Source organism: Pantherophis guttatus, chromosome 17 (assembly GCF_059756535.1).
Source record: "Pantherophis guttatus breed Tessera chromosome 17, ASM5975653v1, whole genome shotgun sequence".
NCBI classification, from domain to species: domain Eukaryota; kingdom Metazoa; phylum Chordata; class Lepidosauria; order Squamata; family Colubridae; genus Pantherophis; species Pantherophis guttatus.
The window spans coordinates 3229720-3242500 of record NC_142079.1 but is presented as its reverse complement, the minus strand read 5'-3'; the positions used below and the strand labels follow the sequence as shown (position 1 = coordinate 3242500).

The following is a 12781-nucleotide window of genomic DNA, read 5'->3' as shown; positions in this document are numbered from 1 at the left end:
TGGGAGCACCACACCTCAACATAAAGACAGCAATTGATCCAGGACGGAGAAGGAAAGGGAGAGACATCAGCTGACTCACACGCAACCTTCTGCAAACCCACAATTAGCCAGATGACCTACAAGGCCCAATTCCAACTCCGTTAATCTGTAAACCCATTTTTACAAGAGTGGTTACATTCACACAATTTTGTGATTCGCTAGGCAAGCTAAATTCGGATAGGCTCATAGGAAACCCCTAAAACTGTGTAACAGACCAGCGTGGAAGGACAAGGACAGGGACTTACAACCACGGTGTAAGTTTCCTACACACCCCACATTTTTTTTTTCTTTCAGTTTGTCCTGGTTTGTTTCTCATTTTCCGTCCTCCTCCTATATATATATATATATTCGCCCTTCAGCTACGCGAGGACATTTGCCCACATGAAGAATAACTGCCGAATGGCTCTGTAATTCTCTGCTATTTCGGTCTCAAAATTATGGGCTGGATGTCTACTTGTTGACATGGGTGGAGAAGAAGATGGAAAAGTGACATGTTGGTGATGGAAAGAGCAGCCCAACATTTGCTCCAGGGGCCAAAACAACTTGTGGTTTAAAGTAGCAACTTCCATGAAAAGCAAAACAAAACAAAACAAGGGAACCTTACACAAATATAATATAACCTAAATAAATATGGGCTTTTCAGTCAAAGACACAAGGCAGTATTCAGAAGGAACAATAAGTATTTTCTGTGCTGCAGAAGAGACTAATTTTCCCGACTCCCTAATTCCTTAAGACCACACCTGGAATACTTCATCCAGTTTTGGTCGTCACGATTTAAAAAAAAGATGTGGAGACTCTAGAAAGAGTGCAGAGAAGAGCAACCAAGATGATGAGGGGACTGGAGGCTAAAACATACGATGAACGGTTGCAGGAACTGGGCATGGCTGGTCTAGCGAAGAGAAGGACCAGGGGAGACAGGATAGCAGTCTTCCAATATTGGAGGGGCTGCCACAGAGAGGATGTATTGTGCATTGCCACAACAATACACGAGCAAATAATAGATACAAACTCAAGGTAAACCGTTCCAAACTCGATCGCAGAAAATACGACTTCAGCAACAGAGTGGTCAATGCCTGGAATGCACTACCTGACTCTGTAGTTTCTTCCCCCCAAACCCCCAAAACCTTAACCTTAAACTGTCTACTGTTTATTTTAGTTATTTATTTTTATTAGTTTGATTTATATATGCCGCCCTTCTCCGGAGACTCAGGGAGGCTTACAATGCTTTTAAGCAACAGCCTTCATACTTTTGTATATACCTGCTTAGTAGGGCTTTTGGGTCCCCCCCACAAGCGGTGTTCTTTTTTATACAAAGTCAGCTTATTGCCCCCACAATCCAGGTCCTCATTTATTTATTTTTTAATTTGATTTATATGCCGCCCTTCTCCGGAGAATCAGAGCGGCTTACAATGCGCTAAGCAATAGCCCTTCATCCTTTTGTATATTTTATACAAAGTCAGCTTATTGCCCCCCACAAACTGGGTCCTCATTTCACCTACCTTAGAAAGGATGGAAGGCTGAGTCAACCTTGAGCCTTGGCGAGATTCGAACCTGCAGTAATTGCAGGCATCTGGTCTTAATAACCAGCTTAATAACAGGGTGCCTTAGACCACTGTACTACCAAGGCTCTTCATTTTACCTACCTCGGAAGGATTGGAAGGCTGAGTCAACCTTGAGCCTGGTGAGAATTGAACTCGCAGTAATTGTAGGCAGCTGGCAGCTAAATACTACTTTAACAGTAGTTTAGTCCACTGCACCACCAAGACTCCTCCTACTGTGGACCTCACCCCATTCCTAAGAGGTCTGTAAGGGGCGTGCATAAATGCACCAGCGTGCCTACGGTCCCTGTCCTAATATTCCTTTTTTACTTACTCTTTTCATGTATTCGAATTATGTTTTTACTTTTACCTGTTATCTTATATATGCTTGACAAAATAAACTTATGACTTATAAAAGCACCCGAAGGCCAGACAAGGAAGAATGGATGGAAACTGATCAAGGAGTTTCCAATCAACTATCAAAGAGCCTTGGTAGTACAGTGGTCTAAGGCACCCTGTTATTAAGCTGGTTATTAAGACCAGCTGCCTGCAATTACTGCAGGTTCGAATCTCGCCAAGGCTCAAGGTCGACTCAGTCTTCCATCCTTTCTAAGGTAGGTAAATTGAGGACCCAGTTTGTGGGGGCAATAAGCCGACTTTGTATAAATATACAAAAGGATGAAGGCTATTGCTGAGCGCATTGTAAGCCGCCCTGAGTCTCCGGAGAAGGGCGGCATATAAATCAAATAAAAAAAAAAAGAAAAGAAAGAGAAAGAAAGAAGGAAGGAAGGAAGGAAGGAAAGAAAGAAAGAAAGAAAGAAAGAAAGAAAGAAAGAAAGAAAGAAAGAAAGAAAGAGAAAGAAAGAGAAGCTGACTTTGTATAAATATACAAAAGGATGAAGGCTATTGCTGAGCGCATTGTAAGCCGCCCTGAGTCTCCGGAGAAGGGCGGCATATAAATCAAATAAAAAAAAAAAGAAAAGAAAGAGAAAGAAAGAAGGAAGGAAGGAAGGAAGGAAGGAAGGAAAGAAAGAAAGAAAGAAAGAAAGAAAGAAAGAAAGAAAGAAAGAAAGAAAGAAAGAGAAGCTGACTTTGTATAAATATACAAAAGGATGAAGGCTATTGCTGAGCGCATTGTAAGCCGCCCTGAGTCTCCGGAGAAGGGCGGCATATAAATCAAATTTAAAAAAAAAAAAAAGGAGAGATTCAACCTGGAAATAAGGAGAAATTTTCTGACAGTGAGAACAATCGATCAAAGGAACAGGAGTTGCCTTCGGAAGTTGCGGGAGCTTCATCCCTGGAGACTTTCAAGAAAAGATTGAAAGAAATGGTGTACGGTCTCCTGCTTGGGTGTGGGGCTGGACTAGATGACCTCCAAGGCCCCTTCCAACTCAGTTAATCTGTTAACCTGCCTTCCTTCATTAGATAAAGTCAAACCATGCCAATAACGTGTGACAAGAAAGACGCGGAGGCCAAACATGGATCAGGAAAAGTCTGGCTTTACACCAGGCTGAATTTGGCTGGCGTTCATTTATTCATGTTGCTAAATAATGAGTCCTTTGACAGCCTACTGGTGCTGTTTGGCTGGTTCTCCCGTAAAACTTTATAACAAGAATGTCTGTCTGGGTTTGCCTAATTCCCACCTCCCGATTCTCTCCCCCTCCCTTTTTAATGTCACATTTTAATTGAGCCCATAAGCAGGCAGGAGGCTAACTCTGGCCCATAGTTAGCTGTCAATCATAGTAACCTACTTTAAAAGACCCAGAATAAAAGAACGATTCCCACCAATACAATCCATTTGTGGAGAGAGGCTTATTGACATAAATGGGGTTATTCGAAGGCAGGGTTGGAGAAAGAGATGAAGGAGTCCGCAGATCTAATAAAGGGGCGTACACAGATGACGCAAGACAAAGACAGCCAAAAACAAACAGGAAAAAGACACATCAAATGTTGACTGAATTAAATATTTAAGGAGGCTCCAAACCACAACTTGAAAAGCACTCCTCGGAACAATTAAAGTTCTACATGACTTAAAAGCTAAGACTGGAATTGTCCTATCTCACCTTCCTATTTCCCATCAGCAAACCAGGTTAATAGTAAGCTAGAGGAGATAGTCTTCGTAGCCAACAACTTCTGGTCTTCCCTGAGTGGCATGCAGGTCATCCAGAGTTGATTCTCGCTTTCCTTCCCATCCAGACACGATTCCTGCTCCTTTTGGTTCCTATCAAGCTAGCCAGAGGCATATTCACAACCTTCGTTCAAAGCTTGAAATATATATATATTTGTTTTCTGAGGTTTTCGCGGGTGTTTGTATGTAGGTCTTTGGTTATTCGGGTTTTCTCCCGCGTAAAATTGGAAGTGTCTTGGCGACGTTTCGACGAAGTCTCATTCGTCATCTTCAGGCTGGTGTTTTCGGCTTCGTGCTTCTAGGAGATCACACATTGCTCCTAGAAGCACGAAGCCAAAAGCACCAGCCTGAAGATGACGAATGAGACTTCGTCGAAACGTCGCCAAGACACTTCCAATTTTACATGGGAGAAAATCCGAATAACCAAAGACCTACATGTATATGTATATGTATATGTATATGTATATGTATATGTATATGTATATGTATATGTATATGTATATGTATATGTATATGTATATGTATATGTATATAATTAGTCATATTTCTATGCCATCCACTCTCCGAGGACTCTGGGCGGCTTACACCAAAGACAGTATGCTAAATAGCATATTGCCCCCTAACAATCTGGGTCTTCATTTTACCCACCTCGGAAGGATGGAAGGCTGAGCTCAATCTTGAGCCTGGTGAGATTTGAACTCACAGTAATTGCAGGCAGCTGGCAGCTAAGTGCTACTTTAACAGCACTTTAGTCTGCTGCGCCACCAAGGCTCCTTCATGCTGGCCACATGACCGCGGAAATTGTCTTCGGACAATGCTGGCTCCCTCGGCCAAGAAACGGAGCTGAGCACCGTGCCCTCGAGTCGGACACGACGAAGAGGAAAACCTTTTATCTTGTTTTAACTCTTCAATGGTACTCTGAAATGGTATGGGGGTTCCTGCCTAAGCAGGGGGTTGGACTAGAAGACCTCCAAGGTCCCTTCCGACTCTGTTATTCTATTCTAATTTCAGTGACTTCGTATTGAATGATAGAGGAAGCTTGAAATGCTATCTGGAGAAGTTGAAGGAAAGAGGAAGATGCAACGAAGTTCAGTAAATAAAATCAAAGGCCCAATAACGTGCAAGAACTCACCAGCTCATCCAGGTTCTTGAGGTCGCACAAGGCTATCCTTGGCGTGGTTTTGTTCAGGTACACGGGAGACTTGGGCCCCAAATTTTGGACCACCTGCTCTTTCCTCAGCTCCCCGCGGGCCACCTGGTCCCTCATCTCCTCCTCGATCTCTTCCTCCATCTGGATGAGCATGGGAGCCAACATCCCAAACTTGGAGCCCTTCCTGGCCACCTCCAGCAGGCAAAGGACGAAGTTCTTCTCGTTCTTCTTCAACACCAAGTCGTTCGTTTCAAACATCACCACGTCCTGGATGCCCAGCTCCTGACGGCACCACTGGATGAAGTTGGAGATGTTGTCCCGAGCGATGAAAGAGCCGGGGACCACGTTCTTCGCTTGGAAGATGACCTCCTTCTGAGGGATTCTCATGTGGGAAGCGGCTTCCGGGTTCGACTGTTGGAACTCCAGCGCGATCCGGTTGACGTTGTTGGCGTGCTGGCAGAGGTCATAGCCCGTCTCCAGGGCGTCCATGAAGTTCTCCACCTGGACATCCAGATCGTAGAGGGTGTTCAGCCACTCCGCCAGGTCCTCCTTCATGGCGTAGAGATAGTCCTCGCTGGAACGGAACGGACGGATGCTCTTAGAAGCCGCTGACTGGATGTTACTAGTGTCAGCCATTGTTCAGCGTCTTGGAGTAGTCACTGTGAGGCACAAAGGAAGGGAGATATCAGATATTGTCAAGGCAGCAAGGACTCACCACCAGCGGGGATTCACACCTCTAGCTAAGATTCTGTGCAGTTCGGAGAACCCCCAAATCCCACTCCTGGCTGGCCCCGCCCACCTTGCCCCTCCCCTCCCCTCCCAGGAGTCCCCACGCGGCCTGTTTTGGATGAAGCTGACTTTGTATAAATATACAAAAAGTATGAAGGCTTTTGCTTAACGCATTGTAAGCCGCCCTGAGTCTCCGGAGAAGGGCGGCATATAAATCAAATTAAAAAAAAAAAAATACCCATTTCCCCCCCCAAACTCCTGGGGGAAGGATATTGCAAAATCTCCATTCCAACCCTACTCTGGGGCCAGCCAGAGGTGGTATTTGCTGGTTCTCCAAACTACTCAAAATTTCCGCTACCGGTTCTCCAGAACCTGTTAGAACCTGCTGGATTTCACCCCTGATCTACTTGCATTTGAATCTTGTTATTCTATTATTTATCTTCCGGGATGGTACGTCTCATTTATTTTATTATAGAGGCCAGATCCCTGCATGAATGAAATCAGGAGGAGTCAGGTGAGAACTATTTTCCGAGTAGCACATGTTATGCTCACAAACTCACGCGCCCTTTTCAATGAAACGTGTTACTCGGAAAGGGTGCCGCCAGCCGTCGGGTAGGATGCCAGCCTAACACCTGTACAAATAAGCAGATGTGGTGCCCAGGACTTCTGTCGAAAGACAACTCCGCCCAAGAAGCTTCTGTTTTTCGACGACGTGTCCCGAGGGCTTGAGAAGAACTTTCCAATTTGTTCTTGGCGCTCTCTTCGAGCTGATTGACGGATGAAAATCTCAAGAGGGGACAGTTGTTGTTCTATATATTTTCTATCCCTTTTTTCTACCCCCAAAGCTTCCCCATTTATCCCAGGGGTCAGTTGATCACTATTTGCAACTTTCCCCATAGGCTTGTGACATATAACAAAAGTTGGAAGGGACCTCAGAGGTCTTCTAGTCCGACCCCCTGCTCAAACAGGAGACCCTATACAGTATGGTGACTTGGAGCCAATCACCAGGAGACTGGGAGTTCTAGTTCCGAGTTAGGCATGAAAGACAGCTGGGTGAGCTGTCTTTTTTTTTTTTTTTTGGAGTTTCAAGATCATCCTATTCCATGGCTGGAATGGCCTGGGAATAGCCCAGATCTTCACACAATTGAAAATCTATGGAGAATCTAAAGAAACTTGTTAGTCAGAAGCGACCCAGCAATAAAACCCAGTTAATAGAAGCCATCATTCCATCTTGGTTTCCCATTATAACAGCTCCAGAACTAAAAGACTTGGTTCACTCCATGGGAAGTGAACTGTAAACCGCCCTGAGTCTCCGGAGAAGGGCGGCATATAAATCAAATTTTTTTTAAAAAAGTTATAGTTCATAGTTCACAGCCACCGACTAGGTGGCTCAGTGGCTAAGGCACTGAGCTTTGCGATCAGGAAGGTCGGAGGTTCGAATCCCTAGTATAGATCTTCCTGCATGAGCAGGGGGTTGAGCTAGATGACCTCCAAGGCCCCTTCCAACTCGGTTACTGTTACTATTTATTTCCGACTAAACACCAACTAAGCACCAACGGATTCCCACGTCTTTCTGCTCAACTGCGCGCGATCCTGATGATCTCAGCCCCTCCACCGCAGTCGATCCGCCGTCCCAGGGATACAACTTTTGAATGACTCGGCGGTGGGGTGGGTGGGTGGGTGGGTGGGAGAAGGACAGAAGCCATCGGTAGAATGACTGGTGGGTGGGAGAGGGCATTTCCAATCCGGGAGTGGGAATTCCCTCCAACAACTCCAGAGCCCATTCTCTAGGGCTAGGCAAAAAGGGGTCGGATACATCTTGGGAAGGCGGGGGGGGGAGTGTGGGTGGGGGGTAGGCAGAGACGGACGGACAGACAAACGGACAGGGGAGCCCGCTGCGGGAGACCCTTCTGGCAGGACAGCCTGGGGACCATGGGCATTGGAGTCCCAGCTGCCCATGGTTCCCCGGCTTTCCTGCCAAAAGACTTCCACGGCTCTCTCTCCTCCAGGGACTCCAATGCCCATGGTCCCCAGGCTTCCCTGCCAGAAAACCTCCAGGGGTCTCGCTTCCAAGGACTCCGATGCCCATGGTTCCCGGGCTTCCCTGCCAGAAAACCTCCAAGGGTCTCACTTCAATGCCCATGGTTCCCGGCCTTCCCTGCCACAAGAGCTCCACGGCTCTCTCTCCTCCAGGGACTCCAATGCCCATGGTCCCCAGGCTTCCCTGCCAGAAAACCTCCAGGGGTCTCGCTTCCAAGGACTCTGATGCCCATGGTTCCCGCCGGGCTTTCCTGCCACAAGGGCTCCAGGGCTCTCTCCTCCAGGGACTCCAATGCCCATGGTCCCCGGGTTTCCCTGCCAGAAAACCTCCAAGGGTCTCGCTTCCAAGGACTCCAGTGCCCATGCTTCCCGCCGGGCATTCCTGCCACAAGGGCTCCAGGGCCCTCTCCTCCAGGGACTCCAATGCCCATGGTTCCCGGCCTTCCCTGCCCCCCCCCCCAGCTCCAACCCTGCGCCCTTACCTGCCTGCCTGCCCACGGGCGCCTCTCCAGAGAGAGAAACCCCCCCCTTCCCCACATACACGCCTTTCAAAAGACCCCGCGATGCCCTCCAGGCGGATGCGGGCAGCGGGAGAGGCGAGGACCCGCGATGGGCGCCGTTCCCACCTGCAAGTCATCCTCGCCGCCGCAGTTTCCCGGGGAAAGAGCCTTGGTAGTACAGTGGTTTAGTGCACCCTGTTATTAAGACCAGCTGCCTGCAATTTCTGCTGGTTCGAATCTCTCCAAGGCTCAAGGTTGACTCAGCCTTCCATCCTTTCTAAGGTAGGTAAATTGAGGACCCAGTTTGTGGGGGCAATAAGCTGACTTTGTATAAATACACAAAAGTATGAAGGCTATTGCTTAACGCATTGTCAGCCGCCCTGAGTCTCCGGAGAAGGGCGGCATAGAAATCAAATTAAAAAAGAAAAGAAAAGAAAGAGAAGGAAAGAAGGAAGGAGAAAAAGAAAAAAAGAAAAGCTGACTTTGTATAAAATATATACAAAAGGATGAAGGCGATTGCTTAACGCATTGTAAGCCGCCCTGAGTCTCCGGCATATAAATCAAATCAAAAAAATAATAATAAAAAAAAAATCAGCTGCGCAGCTGAAAAAGCCGCAGGGGGAACCGGCCGCCCCCCGACTCACCTGCACGGCCATCGCTCCGGACAGGCTGGCCGGATCCTCCTCCCCGCCTCCGCCGCAAATCGGGCGGATCAGCCCGGCCGGTCCGGCATCGCGGCTCCCTCCCGCCTGGCCCACGTGCGGCGCTCTCCTCCTCCTCCTCCTCCTCTGCCCGGGGTCCTGGCGGCGGCGCTGGGCTGGGGAGCCGGCCGGGGTCCTGGAGGCAGCCGAGCTGGGGGGGGGGGGTGGCGGCGCTGAGCTGCCCAGCCTCTGGCCGGGGATCCCGGGGCTCCAGGCGAAGGAAGAGGTGGAGCTGCCCGCCCGGCAGGAGGAGGAGAGAAGGAGGAGAGAGAGGAGGGGGAGGAAAAGGAGGGGAGGGGGAGGAGGAGGGAGAGGAGGGGGAGGGGGAGGAAGAAAAGGAGGAGGTAGAAGAGGAGGAGGAGGAGGGGATGAGGAAGAGGAGGAGGAGGGGAGGTGGAGGAGAAGGAGGAGGAGAGGAAGAGGAGGAGGGGAGGAGGAGGAAGAGAGGAGGGGATGAGAAAGAGTAGGAGAAGGAGGAGAGGAAGAGGAGGAAGAGGAGGAAGAGGAGGAGGGGATGAGGAGGAGGAGAAGGAGGGAAGGAGGAAGAGGAGGAAGAGGAGAAAGAAGAGGGGATGAGGAGGAAGAGGAGGAGAAGGAGGAGAGGAAGAGGAGGAAGGGATGAGGAGGAGGTGGAGGAGGAGAAGGAGGGAAGGAGGAAGAGGAGGAGAAGGAGGAAAGGAAGAGGAGGAGAAGGAGGAGGGGAAGAGAAGGAGGGAAGGAGGAAGAGTAGGAGAAGGAGGAAAGGAAGAGGCGGAAGGGATGAGAAGGAAGAGGAGGAGGGGATGAGGAAGAGGAGGAGAAGGAGGGAAGGAGGAAGAGGAGGAGAAGGAGGGAAGGAGGAGGAGAGGAAGAGGAGGAAGGGATGAGGAGGAGGAGGGGATGAGGAAGAGGAGGAGAAGGAGAGAAGGAGGAAGAGAAGGAGAGGAGGAGGAAGAGGAGGAGGGGATGAGGAAGAGGATGAGGAGGAGAAGGAAGGAAGGAGGAGGAGAAGGAGAAGAGGAGGAGGAAGAGGAGGAGGAAGAGGAGGAAGGCAAACCTAGCAGCGCCTTTGCGCCGGGCGCCCCGAGAGCATCCCGGCTGCTTGCGCCCGGCCAGTCCCCCGCGGGGGTTGCTGGCCTCCGGAGCCCGAGGCGGCGAGCGCGAAGCTGGGCAGGTCCTCGGCCTCCGCCTGCCGCTGCCGGCGCCTTGATCTCATCCGGATCAAGAGCCGAACACGCCCCGCTTCCTTCGGGTCAGCGCTGCATCGCTCCGGCCGGGAGGGAGGTGGCGGGACCGGGACCAGACGGGCGAGGGCTGGTGGGGGTCGGGATTGCGCAATGCGCACTCTGCACGCGCTCAGAGGCCACCTTGGCTTGCTTTTATGGGGCTCCCGGATGCTCCTCAATTGTCCTGGCAACCCTTTCCTTTGACAGCCCTTTTTTTTAAAATACCATTCCAACTTCTAGGGAAGGGAGGCAGCTCCCTTAACTGAGTCTAAGAAAACACTCTGTGCAAGCTCAGAGACCCTTCCATCCTTAGGAAGAGTCTGCTCTGGCTCAGACCCATACCCCGATTCCCCCCCCCCCCCCCAATCTCTGCCTTTTACCCACACCTCAACCCTGGGCGTTCGCACAACCAAACATCCTTGCATTATCTGGCGCTCTTCCTTTGACAGTCGCTTTTTTTTTTTTTAAATAACATTCCAACTTCTAGGGAAGGGAGGCAGCTCCCTTACTAACTTCTTCTAAGAAAAAAAAAAACGCTCTGTGCAAGCTCAGAGACCCTCGGTGGTTCTTTGTAGGGGGGGGTCAGGTCTGGCTCGGACCTTTACCCACGCCTCAACCTTGGTTCATGGACCGCAGGGGCGGTATTCACACAACCAAGCATTCCTGCATTATCTTCTAGACCGGGTGTCGGCAACCTGCGGCTCTGGAGCCGCATGTGGCTCTTTGGGCCCTCTGCTGTGGCTCCCTGTCGGGTGATCCCACCACTGGCTGGCTCCGCTCCTCGCTCTCCCCTCCCAGTCACTCCTCACCTGGCCTGAGAAGGTAAGGGTGACGGCAGGGGGGGGGATGGAGAAGCGGCCAGGGCAGAGACAGAGAGATATAGAGAAAGGGGGAGAGAGAGAGAGAGAGACAGAGAGAGGGAGAGAGAGAGAGACATAAAGAGATACAGAGAGGGGGGGAGAGAGAGACAGAGAGAGAAACAGAGAGAGGGAGAAAGAGAGAGAGAGACAGAGACAGATACAGAGAGAGTGGGAGAGAGAGAGACAGAGAGAAACAGAGAGAAGTGGAGAGAGAGAGACAGAGAGAGAGGGAGAGGGGAGAGAGATGTCAAAAGGATTTTGTGATTCCCGGCGTTTTTTAACAACCGGTTTTCTGCCCTAATGACCGGCTGGATAGGCGTGGCTAGGGAGGTCATGTGACTGGTGGAAGTGAGTGACGTCGAGTTGGCCACGCCCACTCAGGTTTTGTGGCTCCCGGTGTTTTTCTTTTCTGTGGGAAACGGATCCAAATGACGCTTTGAATGTTTCAGGTTACAGATCCTCTAGACCAAAGGATTTGTATGCAGGTCAGAGCTGCTACTGCTGAAACAGTAGAGATCTGTTTTTAAAAAGTGGAAGCAACACCATTTTTAGACATGGAATTTCATCCCGAAACTCATCCTGGTGTCCGTTTTTGCATTTGGTTTCAAAAAAAAAATTTGGCTTCAAAAACATTTTGGTTCCTGGGAAGCATTTTTCCTGACCATTAAGTCACGCGTTTTCTTCCCCAGGCACCAAAAAGGCTCTATTTTTAAAAAGTGGAAGCAACTCCATTTTTAGACATGGAATTTCATCCCGAAACTCATCCTGGTGTCCGTTTTGGCGTTTGGTTTCAAAAAAAAAATTTGGCTTCAAAAAACCATTTGGTTCCTGGGAAGCATTTTTCCTGACCATTAAGTCACGCGTTTTCTTCCCCAGGCACCAAAAAGGCTCGATTTTTAAAAAGTGGAAGCAACACCATTTTTAGACATGGAATTTCATCCCGAAACTCATCCTGGTGTCCGTTTTGGCATTTGGTTTCAAAAAAAAAATTTGGCTTCAAAAAACCATTTGGTTCCTGGGAAGCATTTTTCCTGACCATTAAGTCACGCGTTTTCTTCCCCAGGCACCAAAAAGGCTCGATTTTTAAAAAATGGAAGCAACACCATTTTTAGACATGGAATTTCATCCCGAAACTCATCCTGGTGTCCGTTTTGGCATTTGGTTTCAAAAAAAAAATTTGGCTTCAAAAAACCATTTGGTTCCTGGGAAGCATTTTTCCTGACCATTAAGTCACGCGTTTTCTTCCCCAGGCACCAAAAAGGCTCGATTTTTAAAAAGTGGAAGCAACACCATTTTTAGACATGGAATTTCATCCCGAAACTCATCCTGGTGTCCGTTTTGGCGTTTGGTTTCAAAAAAAAAATTTGGCTTCAAAAAACCATTTGGTTCCTGGGAAGCATTTTTCCTGACCATTAAGTCACGCGTTTTCTTCCCCAGGCACCAAAAAGGCTCGATTTTTAAAAAGTGGAAGCAACACCATTTTTAGACATGGAATTTCATCCCGAAACTCATCCTGGTGTCCGTTTTTGCATTTGGATTCAAAAAAAAAATTTGCTTCAAAAAACATTTTGGTTCCTGGGCAGCATTTTTCCTGACCATTAAGTCACGCGTTTTCTTCCCCAGGCACCAAAAAGGCTCGATTTTTAAAAAGTGGAAGCAACACCATTTTTAGACATGGAATTTCATCCCGAAACTCATCCTGGTGTCCGTTTTTGCATTTGGATTCAAAAAAAAAATTTGCTTCAAAAAACATTTTGGTTCCTGGGCAGCATTTTTCCTGACCATTAAGTCACGCGTTTTCTTCCCCAGGCACCAAAAAGGCTCGATTTTTAAAAAGTGGAAGCAACACCATTTTTAGACATGGAATTTCATCCCGAAACTCATCCTGGTG

General features: G+C 48.8%; 1 protein-coding gene across 1 annotated transcript in view; it reads right to left on the bottom strand.

Moving 5' to 3' along the window:
• The window catches only part of GAS2L1 (growth arrest specific 2 like 1), a 32777-nt gene extending 23707 nt beyond the window's left edge, over positions 1-9070 (bottom strand). The window contains exons 1-2 of the mRNA XM_060685168.2: positions 8769-9070; positions 4838-5514 (exon numbers count right to left, since the gene is read on the bottom strand). Of these exons, the coding sequence (XP_060541151.2) occupies positions 4838-5491 (654 nt within the window). The 5' untranslated portion in view covers positions 5492-5514; positions 8769-9070. The remainder of the gene's footprint in view (positions 1-4837; positions 5515-8768) is intronic.
• Positions 9071-12781: the final 3711 nt, after the last annotated feature.